Source organism: Peromyscus eremicus, chromosome 15 (genome assembly GCF_949786415.1).
Source record: "Peromyscus eremicus chromosome 15, PerEre_H2_v1, whole genome shotgun sequence".
NCBI classification, from domain to species: Eukaryota; Metazoa; Chordata; class Mammalia; order Rodentia; family Cricetidae; genus Peromyscus; species Peromyscus eremicus.
The window spans coordinates 62213944-62240698 of record NC_081431.1 but is presented as its reverse complement, the minus strand read 5'-3'; the positions used below and the strand labels follow the sequence as shown (position 1 = coordinate 62240698).

The following is a 26755-nucleotide window of genomic DNA, read 5'->3' as shown; positions in this document are numbered from 1 at the left end:
CCATCTGGGCCACACCCCAGCCCCCTTTCTTTTTTAATAATTAGCTTATTTTAGCTCTTCTACTCAATGAATATGAGCCTATCACATTGGAAAAATGCAGGTCCATATTGTGTAGACCGCCCCAAGCCATTTTTTTTTGAAGCTTCCTTATAACTTGAATCTGTTATTTGTGTATTTTTTTTCACTTATGAATTTTTTACAATACCATAGAAAAGATGCTAAGTTCTTATTTGCCATATTCAAAAGAACTGTTATCTTTCCCGCTGCTCGTGGCACAATGATCACCTTGTTAAAACAGTAAATATCAAGTTTTATATTAGAAACATCTTGGAAGTATAAGTGTCGTGTGAGAGTTAAGTGTCTTATGGGATAGAAAACTAAAAACTACATAATGATCTGATGTCTCATCAGATTTTCACGAGTAACTCTAGCATCCATTAATGATTATTGCCTGAAATATTATTGCTGTGAATCTCCCCATGCTTATTTTTCTAAATCTGTAACTCCTCCATGTTTTAGCTAGATCTGCTGGAAGGAAAATTCACCTCTTTCCTCGATTTACACAGCACAGACTCAAACTACACTGTAATTCCGTAATTTATTACTAATGTATTGGCTTGAAGTATGTCAAGTTTGATTGGTAGGACTTATCGATGCTGGGCTCTGAGTCTTTTGAACACGTCATTGTCATTTTTAAGTACTTATTTTCTGAAACCCTTAATTTCTGATACTTGGGAACATTTCTCATGCTCATCTAATTTTCCTGCTTCCCCTTTGAAATCAGCTATTTCTTCAAGGAATCCTAATTTCGTTCACTGTAGAAAGGCATTTAGAAATAAGAATCTTGGGTCTGGAGAAATGGCTCAGATGTTAAGAGCACTGGCTGCTCTTCCAAAGGACCTGGGTTCAATTCCCAGCACCCACATAGCAGCTCACAACTGTCTATAACTCCAGTTCCAGGGGAATCTGGCAACCTCATACATGTAGGCAAAATACCAATGCACATAAAATAAAAATAAATTATTTTTTAAAAAAAAGAAGGAAGAATCTTGAGGTCCTCAATTTCTCTAGTGTTTTCAAGGCAGGGACATGTATGCGTGTGTGTGTGTGTGTGTGTGTGTGTGTGTGTTGTAATTATTAACTTCATATGCCAACTTGTACTCACAAAAGGGCTTCCCAGATAGCTAGTAAAACATTATTTCTGGGTGAGTCTTGGAATGTTTCTAAACATTTGAGTCGGTAGTATAAATAAAGAAGATAAACCTCACAATGTAGGCAGCCATCATCTAATCCATTGAGCACCCCCCCTAAAAGGGGGAACAGATGGACAAAGTGGATTCTTGTTCTCTTCTTACATTGAGACATCCCTCTTCTGTTCTTGGTAGTCAGAGCTTCTGTCTGGTTTGAAAAGGGTCCAAGAAGCTTTGAGTATAAGTATGCTATTAATCACTATAGTACCAGCAACAAATCCTTGAGGAGAAAAATTAGGTAACACAGTTAATAGAAATATGAGTAATTTTATACATAGTTTGTTCACAATGGTGATATGTAGTAGTTCTAAGGCAAGTAAAAGAAAAAAAAATAGAGAATGGATTGCATTGTTTATAGTGTCCTTGCACCTTAAATTCAACAAGACCATGTTGTTTTCCAGACTTTAAAGAAACAGCAGTGTTGAGGCAGGCAGTGGTAGTGCACACCTTCAATCCCAGCACTGAGGAGGTAGAGGCAGGCAGATCCTGTGAGTTCGAAGCCAGCCTGGTCTACAGAGTGACCAGGAAAGGCTCCAAAGCTACACAGAGAAACCCTGTCTCAGAAAAAAAAGAAAGAAAGAAAGAAAGAAAGAAAGAAAGAAAGAAAGAAAGAAAGAAAGAAAGAGAGAGAGAGAGAGAAAGGAAGGAAGGAAGGAAGGAAGGAAGGAAGGAAGGAAGGAAGGAAGGAAGGAAGGAAGGAAGAAACTAACAAACAGCAGTAAAATATTTTAAATATCACAGTGCTCAAATAAGATTGTTAATGAGTTTCAGAAGAGGACAGACATTACATTGTGATTATATTGACAACCTCAGCACTAGTGTAAGGTAGTGTGTGCATGTGGACACCCTGAGAAGTTTCTGCATAAGCGAATCACTGCTTTTTCTGCTATTCTAGGAAGTATCAGGCAAACTTAACACATGCAAGTATAAGTGAACATAAGCTTATTCTCATTACTTTTGGGAGAGCTTAAAGAATGCACTACCACTAGAAACTAATTCTGATGATGGTAGCTTGCTAGAAACATACACCTTTTGCTCCAATTGCATGTAAAAGTCTTTGCATGTGGAATCTGCTTTAAAGTATTTCAACACCAAGACCAAGAAAATAGATGAAGCAATGGATTCATAATTGTCAGCCTCGCCGCCTGTATATTATAGAACAGTCTATAATTAAAAAACAACTGAAAATGGTTAAGACTACATTCAAAGCCTACACATTAATGTGGTTATCTTTAGATGAATCAATAACAGAAAAAATATTAGAAGATGGCATGCCGAGAAAGTACAATTTCCAAGGAACTGAAAATAACTCGCATGAGGAAAATCAAAAGACAACATCCTTACTACTTAAGGAGACGAAAGGAATCTCTTACCTAGAAATAAAAAATTCACATTTAAAAAAAAGAAATTTCAAATATTACATGAGACAAAAGTGTGATTATTTATTTATTTCTATTTAAAGGAAATGATTATTACATATCTTTTTGAAATACATTTAAAACCAAGATGTTCATTGATATAAATAAATATAAATAGATTTCTCTTAATATTACAAAAGAGTAAGATTTACAATTTGGCTATGAACATAGCACTGCAGTAGTACAGAATCTTTTCATGTAGAGGTTATGATAGCTCTGGACACTATTAATGACCAGTCAGTGAGGACATCTTCCTAAGGCTTTTTCACTGGAGAAAACAAAACAAGAAAGGATTTCCCTGAGAGCAAAACTGTAGCTTATCCTTCTTGAAAGCAGTGAACTATCTCTGACTCAGACCTGTGCATTTGAAGGGAGATTAATTTGTACCCACCTCCTCTTTCTTTGCTATCAACCTAGTCAAAAGGCTTAATGTTCTTCTTTTTTTTCTACCTATCATCTACCTACCTATCTATCTATCTATCTATCCATCCATCATCTATCTATCTATCTATCTATCTATCTATCTATCTATCTATCTATCTATCACCTATCTATCGATGATGTTTATTTGTTAAGACAGAGTCTCAGGTATCCCAGACTGGCATGAAACTCAACAGGTAAACAAAAATGATCTTCAATTTTTGATCCTCTGGCCTTCACCTCCCAAGTACTAGAATTACAAATGTGTGCTGAGGAAGGAGCCCGGGCATTTACACGTTAGGCAAGCTCTCTACCAAGGGAGCTACCTTCCCCATTCCCCCTGCCAGTTTGTTAGTATGCTCTTCCTTTGGAACAGTTTGCCAACTCATTTTCATGGAAAGTCCAAATGAAAACACCTTCAGGTCAAAGGCTAAATTAAGATGTTCCATCTCTGTGGCAATTCTGCTTAGAAGAAAGGGGATTTAGTTTGGGGTCTGTGTTCTTCTTTTACAATTTAATTCGTATTTTTAGCTTTCTATTTTCATTGTAAGCTAAAATAACATGATAGATCTAGCCAAAGAAGTAACAATTTCCCTTTCTCCAAACTCCCATTCTAAGCACAGAAAAAAATCTCTACATTTTCCCACACTTTTAGAAAAGTGACCAGTGTTATGAATTTTTTAGTTTTGAAATATTTTCGAGATACTTCTGTAGATCAAGAATACCATTCCAGACAAACTCCTTTCTTCTTGTTTTGTTAACACTCCTAACACAGTTTAAAGACAACTGATAGCATGCCAAAGCAAGAACACTATTCAATTTATTGCATCCACTCTTCCTGGACATTCTAACACACTAGAAGTATGCGGTATGGTTGTATATATTTTCTTCGTAACTCTTCTTTGGCTAAGTCAACTGGCCAGTGAGCAATAGCATCGCATGCAAAACTGTCAAGGTTATTAAACATGTATGCCCTGAAAGTTAAAGAAAAAAATTAAAATCAAAATGATTTTATTTACAGATGATAAACATTAATTTTCGGGGTGCTAGGTGATAAAACACTAAAAGAACTGGCTAATTAAGAACCCTAAAGAAGCCGGGCGGTGGTGGCGCACGCCTTTAATCCCAGCACTCGGGAGGCAGAGCCAGGCGGATCTCTGTGAGTTCGAGGCCAGCCTGGGCTACCAAGTGAGTTCCAGGAAAGGCGCAAAGCTACACAGAGAAACCTTGTCTCGAAAAACCAAAAAAAAAAAAAAAAAAAAAAGAACCCTAAAGAAACGTAACATTACTACGTCAAAGAGCATGGAGAGCCTTCAGCTTACTTCAGTAGACTTCAATAATCAGGAAACAAAGTACCATAGCTTTTAGGTTTTTAGCAGTCAAACTAGAGACGAGAAGGTACTTTGAGATGAAGAGTCAATGAAAGTCCCCTGAACACTACATGTAAAGTAGAGGAACGTTTCAAGAGATTAAGACGCCTGAGAACATTCACAAACACATTTACATTAAGCTGTTTTCAAATTAAAACATTCTAAAAAATGTCTTTTACAATCTATAAATATAGTCGTGAAAATGTATCTTAACATGAACGTTTCTGGAACAATGGAAAGTCTAAACGTCACCAGACAAATAGAAAAACACATACAAGATAAGTCAACCCATTTATGGTGAAAATCGGCGTAACAAACCCATTTTTACTAAGCCCCAAGTATCATCATTCCCTGTCCCAAATATTTGCGGCATTGTGGCATCCTAATAACTGTAATAAATGAGTACAAACAAGATGAGATGATAGGTCAGGAATTGATGCAGGGCAAGGGGTGGGAGGGCAAGGTAGAGGAGGGGCTTCAACCCACATGGAAAGCTGCTATTGTAGAGGCTTCCTAAAATATACACATACATCAAATGAGTTTAAATGGATTTACCCTATTAACTACTGATAGGGTATTTAACTTACCCTGTAAGTACAGGGGCATTGCAGGCTATGAAACAAAAGCCCAGTGCCAGGTATGGATTCAATGGTTGGTCAGTTGGGTCCTATAGACTCCCCAGCACAATATAAGCTGTTGTCATTACTCTTGGTTACCTTCCAGAACTTGGTGGTAAGAACCTGTTGCTGAAAACACCATATAGCTGAGTAACTAAGACACTAAGAAATCAAGCTAGTACTGACCTGAATACTTTCCCTTTATGGCCTAACTTTCATAGTACTGAAGGCGCTATGTATGCTATTAGTGGAGAAGTCATCAACAATCTTATCTAGTTATGAACCCCCGTGAGTTGCAATAAGGACGAGCCTGGCAAGATATGCCCATTGGTCTAACACTGGCTTGAGTGTTGTGGGAACAACCAACTACTTGTTGGATTTACGGCCTGTTCCCCAAGATAGAACCCATGCCTGGTACTGTTAAGTAGTCCAAGTACCCATGGTTGGGTAAGTCATAGGCCCTAGGGGGAAACCAACCTCTACTATTCTGCTAACTGAGCACAGCATTAAACTACCCCCCACACACAAATACTTATCTTCATACCCACAGATCAGAAGCTCTCATCCCTCTTCAGAGAAGCTTCTGTTTGCACTAGATGGTGATTACCAGTGACTCACCAATGGTCAAAGTACAGATAATGAGAGAGAAATCATCCTTCCTCTAAGGCCACAGAACATCTTAAAAGATGCTGTAATAAGACTGTAAGAGCTTGGGGGAAATGGAGGATGTTTGTGAAACTGTCTTTCCTAATTATGACACACAGAGACTCACAGTAGCCACCTGCTAAGACTTGCACAAAATCAAGCCAGTGAAAATTCAGTATAGACTGGGGAGGGCCTCGCTGAGGAGCTCCTGGCAACTGAGGGATGCTGTGAGAGGGTAAGTCCCTGTTCTTCGGACGCAGCCCCTAAGAGGCTGCCCATGCTCCAGCGGATAGCCCTGTGCCCATGCACAGAGTACCAGCACTGAGTGGACTCAGTGGGTTTTTAAAGAATCCATGAAATTGGGAGGGAAAGTGGTAGTGTGGGCACGAGAGGGGCTGGAGGGGAGGGAGCAGAGGCACTGATCAAAATAACCTCATGAGCTAGAGATGGTTCAGTGATTAAGAGCACTGCCTGCTCTTCCCGATGACTGAGGTTCAATTCCCAGCACCCACCCACACAGCACCTCACAGCTTTCTGTAACTCCAGTTCCAGGGAAGCTGATGCCCTCCTCTGGCCCACACAAGCATTGCACGTGGATGGTGACCATATATACATGCAGGCAAGGCATACATACACATAAAATAAAGATAAACAAACCTTAAAAAATACATCCATGTATAAAATTCTCAAACAAGAAAATTTTTAAAAATAACTGACGATGTGTATCACAGTAATGAGAGAATCAGTATGTTAGCCAGTCATCCCACAAAGAATACAACCCTGGCAATAACAGAAACCTAAGACATCATTACCCAAGTATGCAGAAACTGTAAGCCAACTGTCTTGATAGATATTTTGTAAGATGTGGAAATGTGGTATTATTAAACCATCCATGCCTTTCATAATTAATCAGAATCTCAAAGGTATCCTGTCACACTTAGAAAACACGACAGTGGATTAACGTGCTCACGTAAGTATTCTCAACACTGCAGGATAAAGAAGGCATCACTAACTGGAGGATATGACTTAAATTTCAATCAAATAACATAACCAAGAATTTGCCTCTACTGCCATCCCTAAACACAAACCTACTGTATAAAACCAACACTTCTAGGGAACTAGATAAATCTTCTGATGGACCCAGGATAGCTGGATGAAGGTACATAATCACCTCCCTCACATCTGTTAACTGTACCCCTTGTCATTTTTAATTAAGTAACTGTAAAATGGGGAGAATAAACAGACACTCAGTCAGTGCTCACCCTCGACAGCTTATACTTCTGAAATAAGGAGAGTAGATTCACGGGTTAGATCTGGTTTGCTTTGGAACTTCAGGTACTTGTTTTGTTTTGTTTTGTTTTGTTATGTTTTGTTTTGTTGTGATTGGCCCTTGCTGTGTAGCCAAGGCTGGCCCCAAACCATGACCCTCTTGACCCAGTCACCCAAGTGCTAGGATGAAAATTACCAGTGGATGCCACCATGCCAGGCCATATGTATTATTATTTAAGTGTGCATGAAAAATGCATCATTTTAAGGGGGTTACATGAATTTCTCTCTGTTTCAGACACTATAATTCAGGACAACACTCCCTAAACATTCCAGCACGTTCAGCCTCTTGAAAACATCACAGCAAGTGACTATGAAAGTGTGCACAAAAACTGGAGGAACCCAAGAGGGAGTGTCCGGCCATTCATCACATGTCCACAGCCGGATAATTTATAATTAGATTACTCAACAACAGTAAAAACGGAAAGCCTGGACAAATACAGACAGTCCGTGAGGCGGGTGGAATGATTCTTTTCAGAGTACTTTAGCTGAGGTGTCTGTACCAGCTTTACTTTTCATGCAATTACATTTTGCTAAGCTCTCAATCATGTTCTCAAATATTCTGTGAAGGGTATGTCCTAATGTATTTGCTGTTGTAGAATCTAGAATATTTAATTGATATAAAACAAATTCCTGTGAAAACTATTTTCCTTGATCAGCTCACCCCACCATGTCCCAAGACCTAATGATCAGGTATTTTTAATAAAAGATGGACTCTTTTAGTTGTTTAAATAATATTCATATACCTTATATACATTATTTTGGAAGAATAGAAAATACTGTTTCTTTAAAAGCAGCCATCTCTTGGTATCTGCTAGGGAATATGGGAGACTGGCTGGAGGAATTCTATGATTCTAAATCCCTGATGATTCTAAAATCCACAGATTCCTAAGCTCTTTCTATGAAACTGTATAGTAATTACAGATAAATTAAAATCTGTACACCTTCAATAAAAGTATGCACACAGGCTGGATGAAGCAGGTAAGACCACTAGCTGCTTTTCCAGAGGACCTGGGTTTAATTCCCAGCAAGGTAGTTCACAACCATTTGTAACTCTAGTCTCTGAGAACCTGATGCCCTCTTCTGGTCTCTGTGGGCACTGAATGCACATCGTATGTATAGACATACATGCAGGCAAAACACCCATACACATAGAACAGCAGAAAAAAGAAAGCATGCATACTTAAACACTGTTGCTAGTTTAATGAGCAAGAAAAGAGCTACAGAGGTAAAAAGAAAAACAGTCTGAGTTAACCATGTTAACTCAGTTAAAATGGGCAATTTGGTAACAGCACTAAAGAGTAGTTGCTCAAATTAATTAATTGGTTTAAAAAGGTAGGAATTAAGTCAGTTTAGAAGGAATCAAGTGTACACAAACTATTTGATTTCTGAATAGCTAAACCTCCAAAATAGAAGAGGATCAATTTACATCACCTTGTTTGTGCACAGGATATGAGCCAACCATGACATTTACACTTGGAATGTATATTCAAAGCACATCAGATATTTCAAAGAAAACTGGCTTTTCCTCTGCTGCTGCTGCTGAACATTTGGGTATTTGCTTATTCTAGTTTTATTCTCTTTGCAGGTGATGATCTATCTGAGCCTCGCTCCATCAGGTAGCTTTGGTTTTTTTACCTCTTAAAGATAAAAAGGTCAAACTACTCCAAGCCACACCCTATACACACAACACTTGGGATTCAAGCAGGCAGCCAGAATTTAGAACTGGTCTGGTTGGCTTCGCTTCATGCCTATATACTATGTGGAAAACTGCTGAATCACAAGCAATTGAAAGATGTAATGAGCCCGCTTTTCCTGGATTTCTTTGCTTCTGTACAATACAGATATTACCATAAATTAAATTCAGTTTAAAAAAAAAAGAGTAAATCGTTCATACACTGAGAAGAGGAACTTTGACCTTACAATCATTTTTCTTTGAAATGTCATTACTATCCTTAAATATACTTGGGGAGGAGAGGGGGGCGTCTGTCCCTTCGGGGTAGTAATTACAGAGGGAAGGAGACAGCGTTCCAAAAGGGGACTAAAGCTAAGACAGTGATTTACTAACACAATGTTCAAATGTAAGTGGAAAAAAAGAACTAAGAATAAATGTTTTAAATAATCAAAATTTCTGCTCACCCTGATTTTTCATAGTGCCAAAAAAATGACTAGCATTGGGGTCTGAATTACTGTATCAGCACCAACAGATAGAGCAGAGGGGAAATCTGCTAACACAGAAGCGCCAGCCACTCATACCCTGTAGTTTCACCATGGTGTACAGAACAGGGAGAAGGCAAGTTCAAGAAATAACTGGAGACGGGGATTGCATTTTGGACGTGGTTTCCTAATGCCAGAGACTCGGCCATAAATACTGCTGCATGTCACTCACTTGTCTCCTTGGAAGGAAAAGCAAGTAAACTCTCTGAACCATCTTGGTGCTTCAGGAGGAAGGCCTGATCTCACTGGGAGAAATGTGCAGGGTCTCAACACAGCCTTGCTCCAACCTCAGTGCTCTGCTCATCAGTCAGTCCAAGGTGGTGGCAAGAGATGTAAATGTAGAGTGAGAAGGTGCCTGGGAATTCACTCACATCCGGTAGGTAAAGAATTGGAGTCTAAGTGTAAGTTATGTATGTTTTAAAAAAGAGGCTGTTTGTGGCGTTCATAATACACGCATGGCGTTCCCCTTCACGGAAAGACGCCGTTGTGAAAGCGCAGAGTAAACGACGTTGACTTGGCCTACAGAGTACGCCTGGCAGTGTTCTGCCCACTGCACCTACCGTCTCATCTAGGTGAGCGGGATTTACTTTCAGACTACAAGGGCCCTTTGGAGGTGAACAGCAGCGAACAGAGAATTTCAGGAGCATCCCTCTGCTTTCACAGCTCGGTCTGCTGCTGTTGGTTTGGCTTTGGTGCTGAGGATAGAACGCAGGGCCTTGCCCGTGATGGGCAAATGGTCCACCTGCTCTCTCTGTGCACCAGCCCGATTCTCCCTTTCTTTCCCCCACTCTCTCCTGTCCCTAGACCCCACTCCTTTGGTTTGCACCACAAAGGAAACTGCAGACGGCAGAAAAGCAAGCAAAGCTACCACATCTAATGACTAAAAGACAGATGTTGTACAGCTGTGCTCGTGTGCACAACTTGAGAAGCAGTTGTTCCCACAACAGGAGGACTTTTACAGAATTGTACCTACGGTTTCTTTAACTGGTCCCCCAGCACTGCACTGTTAGCTCAGAAAGACAATTAATCAGAATTACTCAGAAGTTTCGAGTTTCCCTTCCTCTCATAATTTCTCATTAATCATCACTTCAGTGTCTAATTTAGAATTTAAAGGAAAAATGAAGATAAAAAGTACAAACATGAAGCTGAATGTCAGAGGGACAGAAATAAAAAGCTATTTCTAGTGCACAGATCAACACGTGCATTTAGCTCTTGAGAAAGTTTTGGGGAGGTTGATGTTTTAACAGAAAACCAGAGCAAAGCACAAAAATATAAAACACAAAACCTATACATGCTCCCAGTAAACTAACAAAAGTACAGCTCTCAAGCTACAAATAAAACCTCTAGACAGAAATGCAACAGTTTATGATCTCAAATTCACTGGGTAATCTATAGAAAACAAACTCACAGGTAAATAACTGCTGATTTAAGACTTACACCACTTAGGATAAAGGAAGGTATATAATCATGTATAAAATTATAATAATAATTCAAATGTTCCTACTCATAAAATTGAAGAGATCCAAGGAAAATCATGTAACTTTAGAAAATACTGTTCTTCAATAAAAGGAGTATCTCAGTGAGATCCTGTTAGAACTGCATCTCTGTGATGTTCAAATCACTGCAAAGATTTTCTGTCTCATTTGATCACCTTCAATAAATAAGCACAATGCTGGGCAAATAGGAAGTACCTGGTAAACCATTATCGAACTTCATTGGATGAAACCTTTTTCGTAAGTGAGAAAATCAAGACCCCTAAAATAACCAACATTGTTGTCATTTTTATTATTGTTGTGCATTGCCACAACAACAAAAATCTTACTTTTAACCCAAGGTTCAGGCCACAGTTTTGGCCTGTAAAATGCTAAAATTTCAAAATTCTAAATGCAGGCTGTAAAATGGTTCAAAGCATTTTGAATTAAAATATTCGATATGCTGGAGAGATGGCTCCGCAGTTGAGAGCATGCCCTCCTCTTGGAGAGGACCTAAGTGCAGTCCCCAGCACCCACACGTGGTTCACTAGAGCTCTAGTAAATCCAAAACTTCTGCATTCATGTGCACACACACACACACACACACACACACACACACACACACATCATCATCATCATCATAATATACACATACGTGTGATTTTTAAAATATTTAAAATGTGTGATTATTCAAAAAAACTGTATATCAGATGAGGTACTGATTAAAATATAGACTATCATTTCCATGGCTAAAAAAATCAAGTCAGACATGTTTCTGCCAACTGATGTCCCTTAAAAGGTGCTTGTCACATCCTCTGTGGGCTTGCCCCATTTTTTCACAATGTCTCACTTGTGTATCTAGTAACATGAAATGCAATCCATCATGAAAAACTGAGATTGCAGAGGCTAGATTTGGTTCTTGCTCTTAATCATACTTAACAAAAACAGAACAAAAAGCTGGGAGTCATGTGAAATTACACTAAAAAGAGACATGTGGCCAGAAAAAGAATGTGATAGAAAAAAGCTAAAATTTCAAAATTCTAAATGCAGGCTGTAAGCAACCATAGCTGACTGCCTGACTTTTTAACTCTGAATAACAGGTAGACAGCTGTAGTCACGCTATAACGGACCTGAAGCAGGTAACATGTCAGGACTAGAGACAGCGACAGTCATCAGACCAGCATCGTTCACTCCGATATTGACAGGAGACTCAAGACTACTGCAGGGACACTCAGGTTTGGGCCAAACTGCTGAGCACTCCATATTCAGGATAAAGAAAATAAGTACACATGTGGGTCTCACTGACTATTTTCTAACTTTAATATGACTCCAATTGCTCTATCAGCCTTCATAAGATGTATGAGTGTTACAACACATGATTTTAGCACTGTGGACTAAAGATAAAGCAATGATTGTAGACAATCCGTGTACTCTGTCTGAGTTGAGTTGTGCAGTCTCTTGCCCTATCAGTAAGATGAGACTCTACCATGCCTAGTCACTGGCCTCCACTTCCTTCCTACGTAGCTTTGAAACCCTGGACAAGTTACAAATCCTGTAAACCATATTTGTCAATGGGAAGTCTTTTTTCTTGTGGGTGTGGCCACTCGTAGGTAAACCATGCTCCAGCAGATGGTCCTACACACATGTGCATATTGATCTCTGAAAGTTAGTAAATAAAAAAAAAAAAAAAAAAGGAAGAGGGCATCAAGTTGGGAAGGGATAATATGCTAGGGGAGGGGACTAAAGGGGAAAAATTGGGAGAAATCAAAATCCACCGTAAAAACATTTCTCCCAGCTTAAAAAAAAAAGTATGGATGCTACATTCCAGTATTGTTGAAAAGTTAAAAAACATATATACATGTAAAAACTTCAAATACAGCAGCATTTGCCACACGGCAAACACAAACATTACCTGAATTTAAAAAAAAAAAAAATGGTGCTTGTTTATCTTTCATGTCGCCAGAGGGAATGATAAAATTTGCACAAATCTATCTCAGAAAAAGAATGGTGATCCCACACTGTGACTTCCTGATATCCTGTGTACTCATTTCTTATCACTATACTAGGATTGAACACATCCGTTATCAAATACAAGCTTCCACAGAATCTGTGTCATAGACAAAAAAAATTGAGACTCAGAGGGCCTAAATTAATTGTTCGGTTGAATATTTACTAAATAAAAAGGCCAGATTGAAACCAAGTTTGACTAATTCCTAAGCATGAGTTGCTTTTGTTTTTGTTTTTTTCTTCTAGATGATACTAACTTTAAGGACAATAAAGGCCTCATATTGCCAATAGGGAGCAGTCCCAGGAAGGAAAAAAAAGATTGTTTTTATATATGTAAAAAGTGCAGGCACATAGAAAGAGAATAAAGTGATTGACAGTGTATGGGTGGAATGAATACTTCATGGGGGGGGGGGGGGTAAATCAGGAAAAACTGCTTGAACAGACTCTTAGCAGAGGAAGACAAGATGGGGGGGGGGGGGGCTAACCTGACACAGAGCCAGGGTCAGAAGCCCTAAGTCACACCAGCGGCATTTATTAGGCAAATTAAGAAGATCTGGTGATTTCTAGATTGACTTTGAGGAATTATGTGGGGAAAACTGTAAATTTCTAGGACATTACCATATAACCAATGAAAGTATTTTCCCAGGGGAGAACAATGGGAGGCTGACTTAGGAGCAATGTGTAACAATATATACACATAAAAATTTCACAGCGACACTCACTTCTTTGTACATTCAATAAAAAATTAAGTTGAGCTGGGCGGTGGTGGCGCACGCCTTTAATCCCAGCACTCGGGAGGCAGAGCCAGGCGGATCTCTGTGAGTTCGAGGCCGGCCTGGGCTACCAAGTGAGTTCCAGGAAAGGCGCACAAAGCTACACAGAGAAATCCTGTCTCGAAAAACAAAAAAAACAAAAAAAAAAAAAATTAAGTTGGAAACACTCCCAGTTGTGAGTCTCATCTTTAAAGTGAAACAATAACCTGATTCACAGGATGAACTTAAGAAATAACCCTTTTCCCGTATGTCTGACTACAGGAATGAGTTGTCAGAACACAGGTAAATTACAACATACCCTAAAAACGTTTCCTGGAAAAGTATACAGACTTGAAGAATTTTAAATGTAAACAAGAGAAGAGGGGTAGAATTCATCAGTAGAGCTTGTTCATGATATGTACAAGGCCTGAACTGCACTACAAAAAAATTAAATTTATTTAAAAAGTATTAAATAGTAAGTATTTCAAATCTCCACTAAATATCACTAAGTAACGAAAACTCAGGCGTTAAACTCATCACTTCTACAAATCATTAAATCAGAAGATTTTTTTGTTAGCTTAGAATATATTTATTTCTATTTAAAATATAAAATGAAAATAAAGTAATTCCACCTGCTGAGATATTTCTAAATACTTAGCTTAAACATAAACTAAGTGTAACAAATACTTAAAAAGTAACAATACTAAACAAATAAAAAAAAGTAGCTAAAATAGTAACAAATACTAAAAGTAACAATAGAAACTAAATCTCCATTTTCAGGTTCGTATCCCTTAGCTAATACATTCATGTATGAAATGGGGATATCACTTGTAAGTACATCATTTTAAAATTAACAACTTTTCATAAAAAGGTGATTTCAATTGTACATCATTTCAGTATGCTACTTTGCTAATTAACAGTTTCTCTTACCATTTTGTTCAAGGGTTTGTTGATCTTATTAATAAACAACAGTAAACAATACTGTACAAAGAAAAAGCCTGACACCAATGTTTCTACACTCATCGACTACATCAGCATTAAGAGTACATATTTGGGGTTTTTTTGGTTTTTCGAGACAAGGTTTCTCTGTGTAACCCTGGCTGTTTGGGAATTCCCTCTGTAGACCAGGCTGGCCTCGAACTAAGAGATCCCACCTGCCTCTGCTTCCTAAGCACTGGGATTAAGGGTGTGCACCACCCAGGAAGAGAATACATTTTAAGAGAACTTTGCTTAAAACTATTATTAGAGATGGAGGAACGATAGAATCAAGAGTGGGACTCTGTCACATTTGGGCTATGACAGAGATCTAAAAGAAGCTAAAGAGTTGGTTAATTATAAAGTGTCGGACAGACACTGTCCCAACAGCTCTTTCTTCTGTCCCTAGAGAACAGACTGACACAGCGGGCACTCAATGCCACCCCACTGATTGGCCAAATGATCAGAAGCCGTCCTACAACCACCTTAGAACAAGAGCACTGGTAGGAATATAAAGGAACATATTGGGTGTCTAAGGGTGTCCACAAAACGTGACAAAATTCATTTACCGATCTTCCCTCAGGTTCCCATAAACACTGAATTTTTACAGTTTTCCTGAAACAGTTAAAAGATAAAATTCTCTTCCAGAAACACCGATTATGTTTCCCACAGTGATGGCAATTTCTTTTAACTCCCTGGGAGTGAAACTTACCATATATAAGATGGTTACCATCTAAAAAATAAAAGGGGAGAGGAACACAATTATAAAACTAAACATTTTAACTTTTCATTAATTTGCTAACAACTTAATATATATATTAATTAGCTATACATACTTTAAGTTAAAAAACTAATCATATATATATATATATATGTCATGAACACAATTATACATTCTTTACTTCAGCAGCATCAACACTAATATTTGAATCTGTTGGACAGCTACCAATGTCGCTGTAAGCCATGACAATTCTAGAACACCAAAGCAAATATTTACATATATTGTTATATGACTGATGATAGGAAACAAGTTTGAAAAGCTTAAATATAAAATAAATGACGATATAATCTATGATCAAAAACTACCAAGCCAAGTATGGAGGCACAGGCCTGTAATCCCAGCATTTGGGAAGCACAGGCATTGGGTATCGAGAGTTCAAGATCATCCTGGGCTACATAATGAGACTGTATCTCAAAAACAAGACTATATAACAAAATTATCAGAAACTGAAGTCCCCTTCCAAGGACTCTAACAAAACTCAAAATTACCATATCAACATCTTTGTTATATTGTGCAGTGAAGTCATAGCAAGACTATGGAACACTGTAACCGTAATTAGCTGAAGGCTGTTGGACCCCGCAGTCCTCACTTTCCCTCATAAAACATCAGACCCGCACACAGGAAACGTGAACTAACCTGAGGTAGACCTTTCTTTATCTTTAGATGTTCCTGGTGGACGATGTGTGGTTGTCTTGGTAGCAGGTACACGCTGCGTTACTGTAATATGAACAGGAGTGAGTCTTTGTGTAACGCTCTGGAGACCCTTGGTGTGAAATGTGGGCCTTTGTGTTGCTGGCAGACTCTGTGTAAGTGATGACTTTGCTGTGGCAAATCTCTGGGCTGTTTGTGCAGTCTGTACAGAAGAGTTAACTGTGGTAGGATTCTGAGTTAGTGGGCTTTTTGCAGATGCAGTATTTGATATGTGGGATATATGAGCTGTTACTGGTTTTGTGGTTGAACTTTTTGCTGTGGTGGATTTCTGTGAGGCTGGTGAGATGTCTGTAACTGGGACATCTGCTGTATCAGTTTTCTGAGGTGTCGCTGGGATTTCTGTAGCTGGGACATTTGCTGTGTTCATTTTCTGAGGTGGTGGGTCTTCTGTAGCTGTGACATTTGCTGTATTGGGTTTTTGTTGGGTTGAAGAGATTTCTGTAGCTAGAGCATTTGTTGTGTTGGGTTTCTGAGGAGTTAGTGGGTCTTCTGTAGCTAGAACATTTGTTGTGTTGGGTTTCTGAGGAGTCAGTGGGTCTTCTGTAGCTAGAACATTTGTTGTGTTGGGTTTCTGGGGTGTCATTGGGTCTTCTGTAGCTGTGACATTTGTTGTATTGGGTTTTTGTTGGGTTGAAGAGATTTCTGTAGCTAGAACATTTGTTGTGTTGGGTTTCTGAGGTATCAGTGGGTCTTCTGTAGCTAGAACATTTGTTGTGTTGGGTTTCTGAGGTGTTGATGGGTCTTCTGTAGCTAGAACATTTGTTGTGTTGGGTTTCTGAGGTGTCAGTGGGTCTTCTGTAGCTGTGACATTTGCTGTATTGGGTTTTTGTTGGGTTGAAGAGATTTCTGTAGCTAGAACATTTGTTGTGTTGGGTTTCTGAGGTGTCAGTGGGTCTTCTGTAGCTAGAACATTTGTTGTGTTGGGTTTCTGAGGTGTCAGTGGGTCTTCTGTAGCTAGAACATTTGTTGTGTTGGGTTTCTGAGGTGTCGATGGGTCTTCTGTAGCTAGAACATTTGTTGTGTTGGGTTTCTGAGGTGTCGATGGGTCTTCTGTAGCTAGAACATTTGTTGTGTTGGGTTTCTGAGGTGTTGGTGGGGCTACTGTAGATGGGATATTTGCTTTGGTACGTTTTTGAGGTTTTGTTGGGGCTCTTGGGCCTAGAACATCAACTGTAGTAGGTTTTTGAGGTTTAGGTGGGACTCTTGTACCTGGAACATTAACTGTGGTGGGTTTCTGAGATGTTGGTGGGACTCTGGTACCTGGAACATTAACTGTGGTGAGTTTCTGAGATGTTGGTGGGATTCTTGTACCTGGAACATTAACTGTGGTGTGTTTCTGAGATGCTGGTGGGACTCTTGTACCTGGAACATTAACTGTGGTGTGTTTCTGAGATGTTGGTGGGACTCTTGTACCTGGAACATTAACTGTGGTGGGTTTCTGAGACATTGGTGGGATTCTTGTACGTGGAACATTAACTGTGGTGGGTTTCTGAGACATTGGTAAGACTCTTGTACCTGGAACATTAACTGTTGTCAGTTTTGGAGATGTTGGTGGGACTCTTGTACCTGGAACATTAACTGTGGTGGGTTTCTGAGATGTTGGTGAGACTCTTGTATCTGGAACATTAACTGTTGTTGGTTTTGGAGATGTTGATGGGATCTTGGATTTCTCTATAAAGAAAACAATGTAAGGTTAAAAAGTAGCTAAATCTTGCTGACCAAGTAAAGCTTTCCTAGTCATGTCTTGCTCTACGACTATTCTCTTTCTCTACCCACAAACCCCTGGACAGGACTTTTAGGAAACCTTCCTTATTGTGTCCCTCACAATGCTGCATCCTTTTCATTAGTGCATATTAACTGTACATAACAATGAGTTTCCTAAAGATATGTCCTACAAATATGACATGGGTTTTGACAATACTCACCTGCCTCTCATCCTCCCATCATTCCTATGCATTCCCACAGACAGTCTTACTTTTCATGAGACAACTGAAAAACCATTGTACTAGGTAACCACTACTAGGTAAAATAGGTCCACCTCTGAAAGATGAATATTGCATGTTTTCTCTCATTAGTGGATCCTAGATTTTATAAAACTACATAAAAATCATATATGTAAGAGAGGAAAGCAGAAGCTACATCATTTTTTTTTTTTTTTTTTTTTTTTTTTTTGGTTTTTCGAGACAGGGTTTCTCTGTGTAGCTTTGTGCCTTTACTGGAACTCACTTGGAAGTCCAGGCTGGCCTCGAACTCACAGAGATCCGCCTGGCTCTGCCTCCCGAGTGCTGGGATTAAAGGCGTGCGCCACCACCGCCCGGCAGCTATATTAATTATATCAATATATGACTAGAGACCCACGCCAATACGGTATTGCAGTTTTTAAGCTTTTTTGTGTGCTAAAAAAAAAAAAAGCTGGAGTAACATCTCATTATGTGATACATCTCTCAATTTTCTCTTCAAAATTATCTTCCTCTCCACACAAGACCAAAGAACGTTTTTATATAACAACAGTGACAAGCAGTTGCTCTGTCCATTGTCTTCAGAAAGTGTTAGTGAATGTGCAGACTTGTTCCTTGCTGGTTTCCTGGGGAGTGTTTTTACAAACCCCCTTTCAGGCAGCACTAAGTAGGGCTGAACGTCAGCAAACTCTCTGACCCCACTAAGACTTGTTTCCTCATCCAAAAAATGGGGATGCAAACAGGGCAGGCTAATTGGATCAATACAGTTCATATGTTCTCTCTGAAACATCAGAATACTCCCTAGAGCTGTATAAATATGTGTCCATTTTAATACACCAACAAAAAATGTAAAATAAATAAAAAAAATCCCAATGCAGATTTGCATGCCATCAGCGTGGAGAGAGATTTAGGTAAGTTACTGTACACATGGACTGTTCCTGAAGCAACAGGTTATATCCACCATGATGTCCTGTCCTGTCCACCAGACACAAGGTTCTAAGTGTTCAGATGGTATACGTATTTTCCCTGCTTTTATTTAAAAAAAAAAAAAATCTATGTCACAGGCTGCTTATAAAAGACAACTCAAAATTCCTGTCACATAGCACAGCACCTTCCAGGCAGTCCATCAATGATGGGATGACTGGAATAAGTGACGTTTCCATAGAGGCTATTCATTTCAAGGCCCTCATGCATACAAATCATTCTTCATTTCACTAAATTCTTTTTTTTTTTTTTTTTTTTTTCTTTAGAGCTGAAGACCGAACCCAGGGCCTTGCCCTTGCTAGGCAAGCGCTCTACCACTGAGCTAAATCCCCAACCCTAAATTCTTATTTTAATTCCAAAGGATTTATATACTCCCACTGCGTTTAAATTTCCTGACAATTTCCTAATTACCGTTTTTGTTATTGATGCCTAATTTAATTCCACTGTGGTCAGAAAGAATGCTGTGGATAGCAGCACCGAAGCTGAAGGCCAGCAGATGGTCAGTTTGGGTAAATGTGGCTTCAAAAGCACTGATCATCTGTCATTATGGGGTTCAAGGTCAAATCTGCTTGACCTTACCCACTGTGGCTCACTCTCCTTTGTTCTTAGTGATCTTTTCCTGTCTTTCTTTCTTTTTCCTTTCTTTTTTTCTCTTAGCTATAGGAATAGGCATGTGGAATTCTCCAACAATGACTACAGATTGGTCCGTTTTTTCTTTCTGTCCTTTTTTTTTGGGGGGGGGGGGTGCACTAATATTAATTTACTAAACAAGAGACCAGAAGCAGGTGGTCATCCAAAGCAAACACCCTTTATGATAACGTGTCTAAGGGTTCGGTGTTGATTATGCAACAAAGCACAGTGCCTTGGATACATTGAAGAGAACTCCGTTCTCCATACACAAAGCTCTGAATGAGGACCAACCAGTGTCTGAACTCAGGTTCTTGTGCAGCATCATTTTAGATGGTGTGACCAGAACAACAAAGCACGGTCCTAAGACAACAGGCCACTGTCCGCAACATCTCAGGAACCTGGAGCCTCGCTCCGACTCTCTGAAGCTACCCTATTACTCTGCTAGAGCTTTCCATGCATTCTTCGTCTTCCTGGGCCTGGTGGGAGAGGCATCTCAGCTCCTGGTCTCGGCTGTTGGGGGCAGGGCAGCACCCAGGTGAGTGACTGACCCCCTACTCCAGGTGGTCCTTTACCCCAAAGCTCCACCAGAGACAGTAAGAACACTGAAAATGGAACAAGGCCCAACTGAGGAGCCTGCCACCCAGGGCAGCCGATAAATATGAGTGAGTCACAAGTCTGCCTCAGAGAGTAGATGGTACTGGATTCTGATATCCACTTTGAGGAAAGATACACTGTTATCTTTTTTTTTTTTTTTTTTTTTGACAGGATTTCTCTGTGTGGCCCTGGTTGACCTGGAACTCACTCTATAGACCAGGCTGACCTCAAACTCAGCGATCCATCTGCCTCTACACTGGGATTAAAGGTGTGTGACACCACTGCCCAGCTTATATTGCTATCTTTACCAGGAAATATTTTTATTTGATGAGTGAGCTAAATAACACATGATTTTACTTGTCTTAAAAACCATCCAAATAGTAAGTGTGCATAACTATACACTAAATGAGAGTGTGTGTACACAAGGAGAAAAACAACAGATTACCTATGCACTGGGGTGCTAGGTCACTCCATTTCCCTTGGCCATCTTCCACGTTACAATAAATGGAACTCTTTCCAAGCAGGACGAAGCCTTTGTCACACACATAGGTGACAGCATGTCTATATGCATAAGTATCACTTTCCTCTTTAATACGTCCATTCTCGATTTCTGGTGGATCTGGACAAAAAATTTCTTAAAAAGAATCAAAGTATCTTTTTAAATAAAGAAAAACTGATACTGTATTTTTATAAATAAAACTAAAACAAGTTAAAAATTTTTTGAAACAATTAAAATCAACCATTTTTTTCTGAGCCCGGCTTTACTAAACAAGGGGTGCTGACGGACACCTGTTACAATCGTTCTCGACCTGCGGGCAGAGGTGCTAGAGCTACATTTTCACCTCTAGGGTAAGGGGCTTTAGGGGAGACTGAGTCACTGAGACCTGATACAGGACAGAAATTACTATCAGCTGAATTAAAAATAAAAACATAAATAAATAAAGTACAAGCCCTGTTGTGATGTCATGCTGTAAAAAGAGCTGACAGCTACCCTAACAGCACGATCAATGGGTTTCACGTTCCTCAGCACCATTAAGTCAATCAAGGAAACAACAGAATTCCGTGAGCACATCAAAGTAAGCTGCCTTAGAGGTATAGAAACAGGCATAGAACATAAGCAAATTCATGACACATTTTAAATTAAGCAAGAACCACCCACTGGACCAATCCAAACATGCTCTGAGCAACTAATACATTAGCGCTGTTCTATGAGAAGCCAAAAAAAAAAAGACTGAAGAACACTTCCCAGGTCTTAAACTGTAGTGGTGAAAGAAACTGGAGGAGTTAGATCAATACCATGTGAAGGCTACCACAGAGGCATTAGGTCAACACCGTGTGAAGGCTGCCACAGAACACACATATGGAAAGACAGGGCAGGGACATTAGCCAGCCGAGGAAGTCCTCCTAAAGGACTAAGGGAAACGACTCTTGATGGGGAAGACACAGCCAAGCAGAGGGGTTGAAGGACCTTCTAGACCAATCCAGCTGTAGAACCAACAGTGGAGAGTTATCAACAAATCGTGAGGTAGGGGCTGGGTGACAGCTCGGTCAGAAGTACTTGCTGTATAAGCATTTCCTAAACACACAATCAAAAAGTTGGGCTTAGCGGTGTGCGCTCGGGGAGGCTGTGAGGGGGAAGAGACAGGCAGGTCCCTGGGACTGACTGATGGCTAGGTTACTCAAATCAAGCAAGCCCAGGTCAGTCAGACACGGTCTCAAAAAACCCAAGATTCACAGCTCCTGATGAGTAGTAACACCTCAAGTTGTCCTCTGCACCATACATGTGTGCACGCACATGTGAATATCACAAATGTGCATCTGTAACTACATACATACAAACAGGCATCAGGGAGGAGGAGGTGATCATGAGATAGCTAGGCCTGGTGGCTCCTGACTGCAGTCCCAGAACCTAAGAGGCTGGAACAAGATGACTGCTGCCACAAGTCTGAGACCGGCTTGTGCTACAGTTAGATCCTGACTCAACAGGAACCCAAAACCTTATACTAACACATGATAAGGAATACAGCAACATGCAGGCAATTTGCATGGGTAGCACAGTAAAATAAGAAGGTAAAACCTGAGTGCAGAAAAGCAGAGAGACAGTGTTAGCCTTGAACACCCATTAGGAGCTTAGATCTGTACGTGTCCAGACATACTAACAAGCTTCAAGAAGGAAAAGACATGGCACGTCTGTGTTTCTGAAGCATCAACCAGGGCAGACTATGAGTGAAATAGTAACCAAGTACAAGGAAAAAACATTCTCTATCACCCTGGAATTCCACCTACTGAGGTTCCTACACAGACCTCAGTAAGCACTCAGTATTCAAAGGGTATGCACTGCCCTTTGAATATCAACTGAAGGTATCGATGAGGCCCAGTGGGTGTGTTCAGTAACAGCCTGTCCTACCAGCCCTCCCTCCATTATAGGACATACTCAAACATCAAGAACCAAACATGGGTTCTTTCTGCTAGCCCATGTTCTTGAGGGAGGTCTCTGCTGGTAGTATATTCACTTCTAATCCCAAGGACAATGAAGTTGGCATTAAGTGTCATGGGAGACATGGCTTGAATACATAGCATTTGCTGTATTCTTACGTGTGCCAAAGGATCCTCACCGTGGTGTAGGAAAGGGGACAGTGGTTTGGGGGCCAAGGAACTTTTTTTTTATAGTCCAACCTTGGCCTTAGAAATGTTAGGGGTAGCCCTCAGTGCAAGAGTCAAGATGGAGAAAAATAAACTAGATTAGAAGTAACACAGACAGGAGTAAAGCATGTGGAAGTAGTAAAGAAAAATAACTCAGAGATGCTAAACCAAAGAGAGAGGTCTGAGGAGACAGTCATAGGAGAGAAGCCCTGATTAAAGGTGAGCAGATGTCAGGGGTCTAAGGAGACAGTCATAGGAGAGAAGGATTGATTAAAGGTGAGCAGATGTCAGGGGTCTGAGAAGACAGTCATAGGAGAGAAGCATTGATTAAAGGTGAGCAGATGTCAGGGGTCTGAGAAGACAGTCATAGGAGAGAAGCATTGATTAAAGGTGAGCAGATGTCAGGGGTCTGAGAAGACAGTCATAGGAGAGAAGCATTGATTAAAGGTGAGCAGGTACCATCAGTCAACTGAATTTAATTTAAAGAAAATGAAGCAACCACAGGGAGATAGGAAAAAGTGGATCTCCCGAGAGTGAGGCTTAATTCAGAGTCAAGACCTCCCTGTGTTGGTGTGTAACTGAAGTCGATCCTTGAATGTGCCCATGATCCCTCAGTCATGTTCCTCTGTGATCAGAGCCACACTGGAGACCAGGGCACCCTCGCTCATCTGTGTACCAAGCAAGGCTGCACACTTGAAGAGAATCAGCTCACCAGCGAACAATTCGCCTTCCATCAACTGTGAAGAGCTACACTTCAGAGGACTCGGTATTCTTGAAAGGGCTGGCCACTGGGAGTTTGATCATGCTCCAGCAAGTCTACGGGCAATACAAACTGGACTTGATGTTCGGGTTTTTGGGGGAGGTGGGAAGACTGCAGGGGTGGGAGGGTGGACCTGAGAAGAATGGGAAGTGAGTGTGATCGGAATTCCATTGTATGAAATTCTCAAATAATTAACAAAAATATTATGTTTGGGGATAAAAAGAATTCGCTTTCCACTTTTTGTTTTGGTGATGTCAAAACAACAACAACAAGAAGTTAATGTGGAAACCAAAAATAGATTCTCACACTTGGGGTTTACAGGAAGAGGTCATAACACTGGATTGCTCAGGTACAAGGGATTTTTCATGGGGAATGTGGCTATCAGCAGCTGCTGATGGAGAGGCGCTGAGAGCCAAGAAAACAAGGGTGTTCACCATAAAGAGGAAAAAGAAAACATTCTGTTGCTTAGTGCAGCACAAACAGGAAGCGGGTCTTTTGCAAACACTTCTGCACTAGGATACATTCCTGATGGGCACTTTTCTGTGAACCTAAAGGCAACATCTCCTGGTAAAAATACTAGCTTCGGACTGGGAAAACCGCCTACCCAGGCTTTAGGCCAGGTTGCCTGGGCCAACAAACTGTATCCCAGCTCTTCCTTCAGCCTCATCTTTTGGTGTCATTACAAGACCTTTTTACCATGAGTGGGAACAGAATCATGGTCGTGAGCAGAAATGATTAAAATGTTTAAATAGGCCTAAGAAGAAAACAGAAACAGTGGGTTTAGCAGGGTGAGCCCGTGTGACAGGTGTGGGATCCTTGACAGCAGGTCTCCCATGAGTTTTTTCACATCAAGTGATTCCACTCATTGGCTACCAGAGTGTCAGTCCATAAAGGACTGACTTTTCAGCCTTCCTCCTCCTAGTAACACACACACACACACACACACACACACACACAGACACAGACACACGCGCACACACACACACACACACACACACACACACACACACACACACAAATGAACTTAGCATTAATTTTGACATTAGGGTTTTTAGAAGCCACTTGAGGAAGTTGGAAGTTAAGTATCAAAAGAATGAAAGATGGAATAAAGTCTACATTTTAACATGACTAGGATTTAGTGAGACGTAGTGGCCTTAGCATACATTAGGACAAAGAATCTGTGTCTAGCACACAAACAAATAAATAAACTGCATGCATTTTACTTCTCTCCATTTTAAAAGGGAGCCATGTCTCTAACGGACCTAAATTTGACTGGATATATTCATTTATGATATTATTTCTATGTTGTGTTTTCTCCTTCAGAAGTTGAGATTCTCAAGTATAAGAATGGTTTCTTTATCACACAACCTTATTCCTTAAATGATAAAAACATCTTACCTTAAAACCTTCAGGGTAATTTCTCAGCTGATAACCTACTCTAAAAAGAGGCAGGTAGGCAACACTGGATCTTTGAGAAAGAACATGTTTGCAGTAAAAGACCCCTATATTAAATGCCTTCCAACGACACTTATTTTAGGAAATGGAATCAACCATGGAGACTCTGAGGGATACTGCCTTCCGTAAAACCGGGAGATCTCCTGCTTCTCTGATTATTAGAAGGAATGACTAGACAGCAAATGACCAAGTATAATGTAAACCAAAGTCAGTTTTTAATTCTCAATTAAAGTATTCTAGAGTTAAGGACATTACTGCTAAGAGCCAGCTTTAAGAGTCCTCCCATAGCTGATAAATTAAGAAGTCTGTCATTAGTAGAGACACAGTGAAAAATTGGGGCACCACAAATATAGACTGTGGATAGTTCTTAAATGAGAAATAATAGAGTTCATTGATCCTTTGGCCCCACAGTGTGAGGACTTACGATTTTTAAAAAGGAAACATACCTGTGCACACGGGAAATGGGTCACTCCACTCAACAGTATTTCCCGAAAGAGAGCAGAAGCTAGAGGCTGAACCAACCAGCCTGTACCTAAAGGAGAAGGGAAGGGTACTGTATTCAGATACTTAAGTCTTGTCTTTTCAATTCTCCAAAACATCGTTTTAAAAGGCTGACTCTACCAGAAGATGGAGACAAAAATGACAGTTGACAAACAGATCTATTGAAATTTAAAAGAAAATCATTTAGTTCACAGAAATGATACTGAAAGGGCAAGACTTTCAGACATGCAAAATGCTTCATTTGCTGACTGTATAGAAAAATACATAAATGAAGAAAACATTCTAAAATCATGTTTGATGAAATCTTTTATTCTAGGTTCTAAAAGAACAGGCTTCATGAACAACAGAGTGCATTTATATTTAAAGGGTTCACAGTGTAGCATGGCTAAGAGTTTACACTAATGTGAACTCTTGACCCAACTCAATCTCTGTTTAATAAAGGCAGAGGCAAAGTGCTACTATTTATTTTTCTGTTTTAAAGTTTGAAATGCATTTGGTTTCATTTAGCTTCTATGAAAACTTTTTGCGAACTTTATGCATGCCTATAAGATGTTTTGATCAAATCCACCCCCACTTCCTCCCTTTTCCAACACCTCCTCTAACCCTTCCCTCCCCCCCCCCCCCCCCCCCCCCCGCTTCTTTCCCAGTTCCATGTGCTCTTGTCGTAAACCCACTAAATCCACTTAGTACTGTCTAGTTCTCGGTTATGAAGTGCGGAGGGAGGGCGGTGACCTAACTTGGAAGTAGAAAGAAAATGGACAGAAGTTTCCCACTGTCTGAGATGCTGATGGCACTTAATTACAGAATTTCCTTGTTCTACCTGAAAAACTAAAAAAGCCCTAAGGACCTTCTATTAGAACACTTTCACACTAGGCATGTTTTAGCCCATGACCTAACAGTTTGTCTGCACACAGAAAAACTCAGATGCAAATTAATATTTAAGTCAGTTTAAAAGTGGTTTGATTTTTAACACTTTAAGGATTGTTACTTTTGCATCATCAACATATTTCAATTGTTTCTTCACTAATCATATTTAGAATTATATATGTATTGGAATCTAAATAATCTAGAGACATTAGAAGTACTAAAATCTTTTTTTCCTGGCCCACATTACTAAGTTTAACTACATTAAGCTCATGACAAAGGTTCTGTAGGAAAGAGGTATTATGTTTTTTTTTAACTTCTTTCAATAGCATATAAAAAATAGCTTTCATTCTGACATTTACATACATGTGCATCACTATTGTTCACCCCCACTCTCATTATGAG

At 39.9% G+C, this 26755-nt stretch overlaps 1 protein-coding gene across 3 annotated transcripts in view; it reads right to left on the bottom strand.

Moving 5' to 3' along the window:
• Positions 1 to 1272: 1272 nt before the first annotated feature.
• Cd55 (CD55 molecule (Cromer blood group)) overlaps positions 1273 to 26755 on the bottom strand; it is a 30775-nt gene continuing 5292 nt past the window's right edge. The window contains exons 5-11 of one of the 3 annotated variants that reach the window (XM_059281195.1): positions 25432 to 25517; positions 20573 to 20761; positions 17595 to 17632; positions 17477 to 17543; positions 15887 to 15967; positions 15182 to 15202; positions 1273 to 1470 (exon numbers count right to left, since the gene is read on the bottom strand). In XM_059281195.1, the coding sequence (XP_059137178.1) occupies positions 1352 to 1470; positions 15182 to 15202; positions 15887 to 15967; positions 17477 to 17543; positions 17595 to 17632; positions 20573 to 20761; positions 25432 to 25517 (601 nt within the window). In that variant the 3' untranslated portion in view covers positions 1273 to 1351. Of the gene's footprint in view, positions 1471 to 3878; positions 4063 to 15181; positions 15203 to 15886; positions 15968 to 17476; positions 17633 to 20572; positions 20762 to 25431; positions 25518 to 26755 lie in introns of those variants that run through there. The other 2 variants (XM_059281193.1, XM_059281194.1) reach the window with 2 other exon arrangements.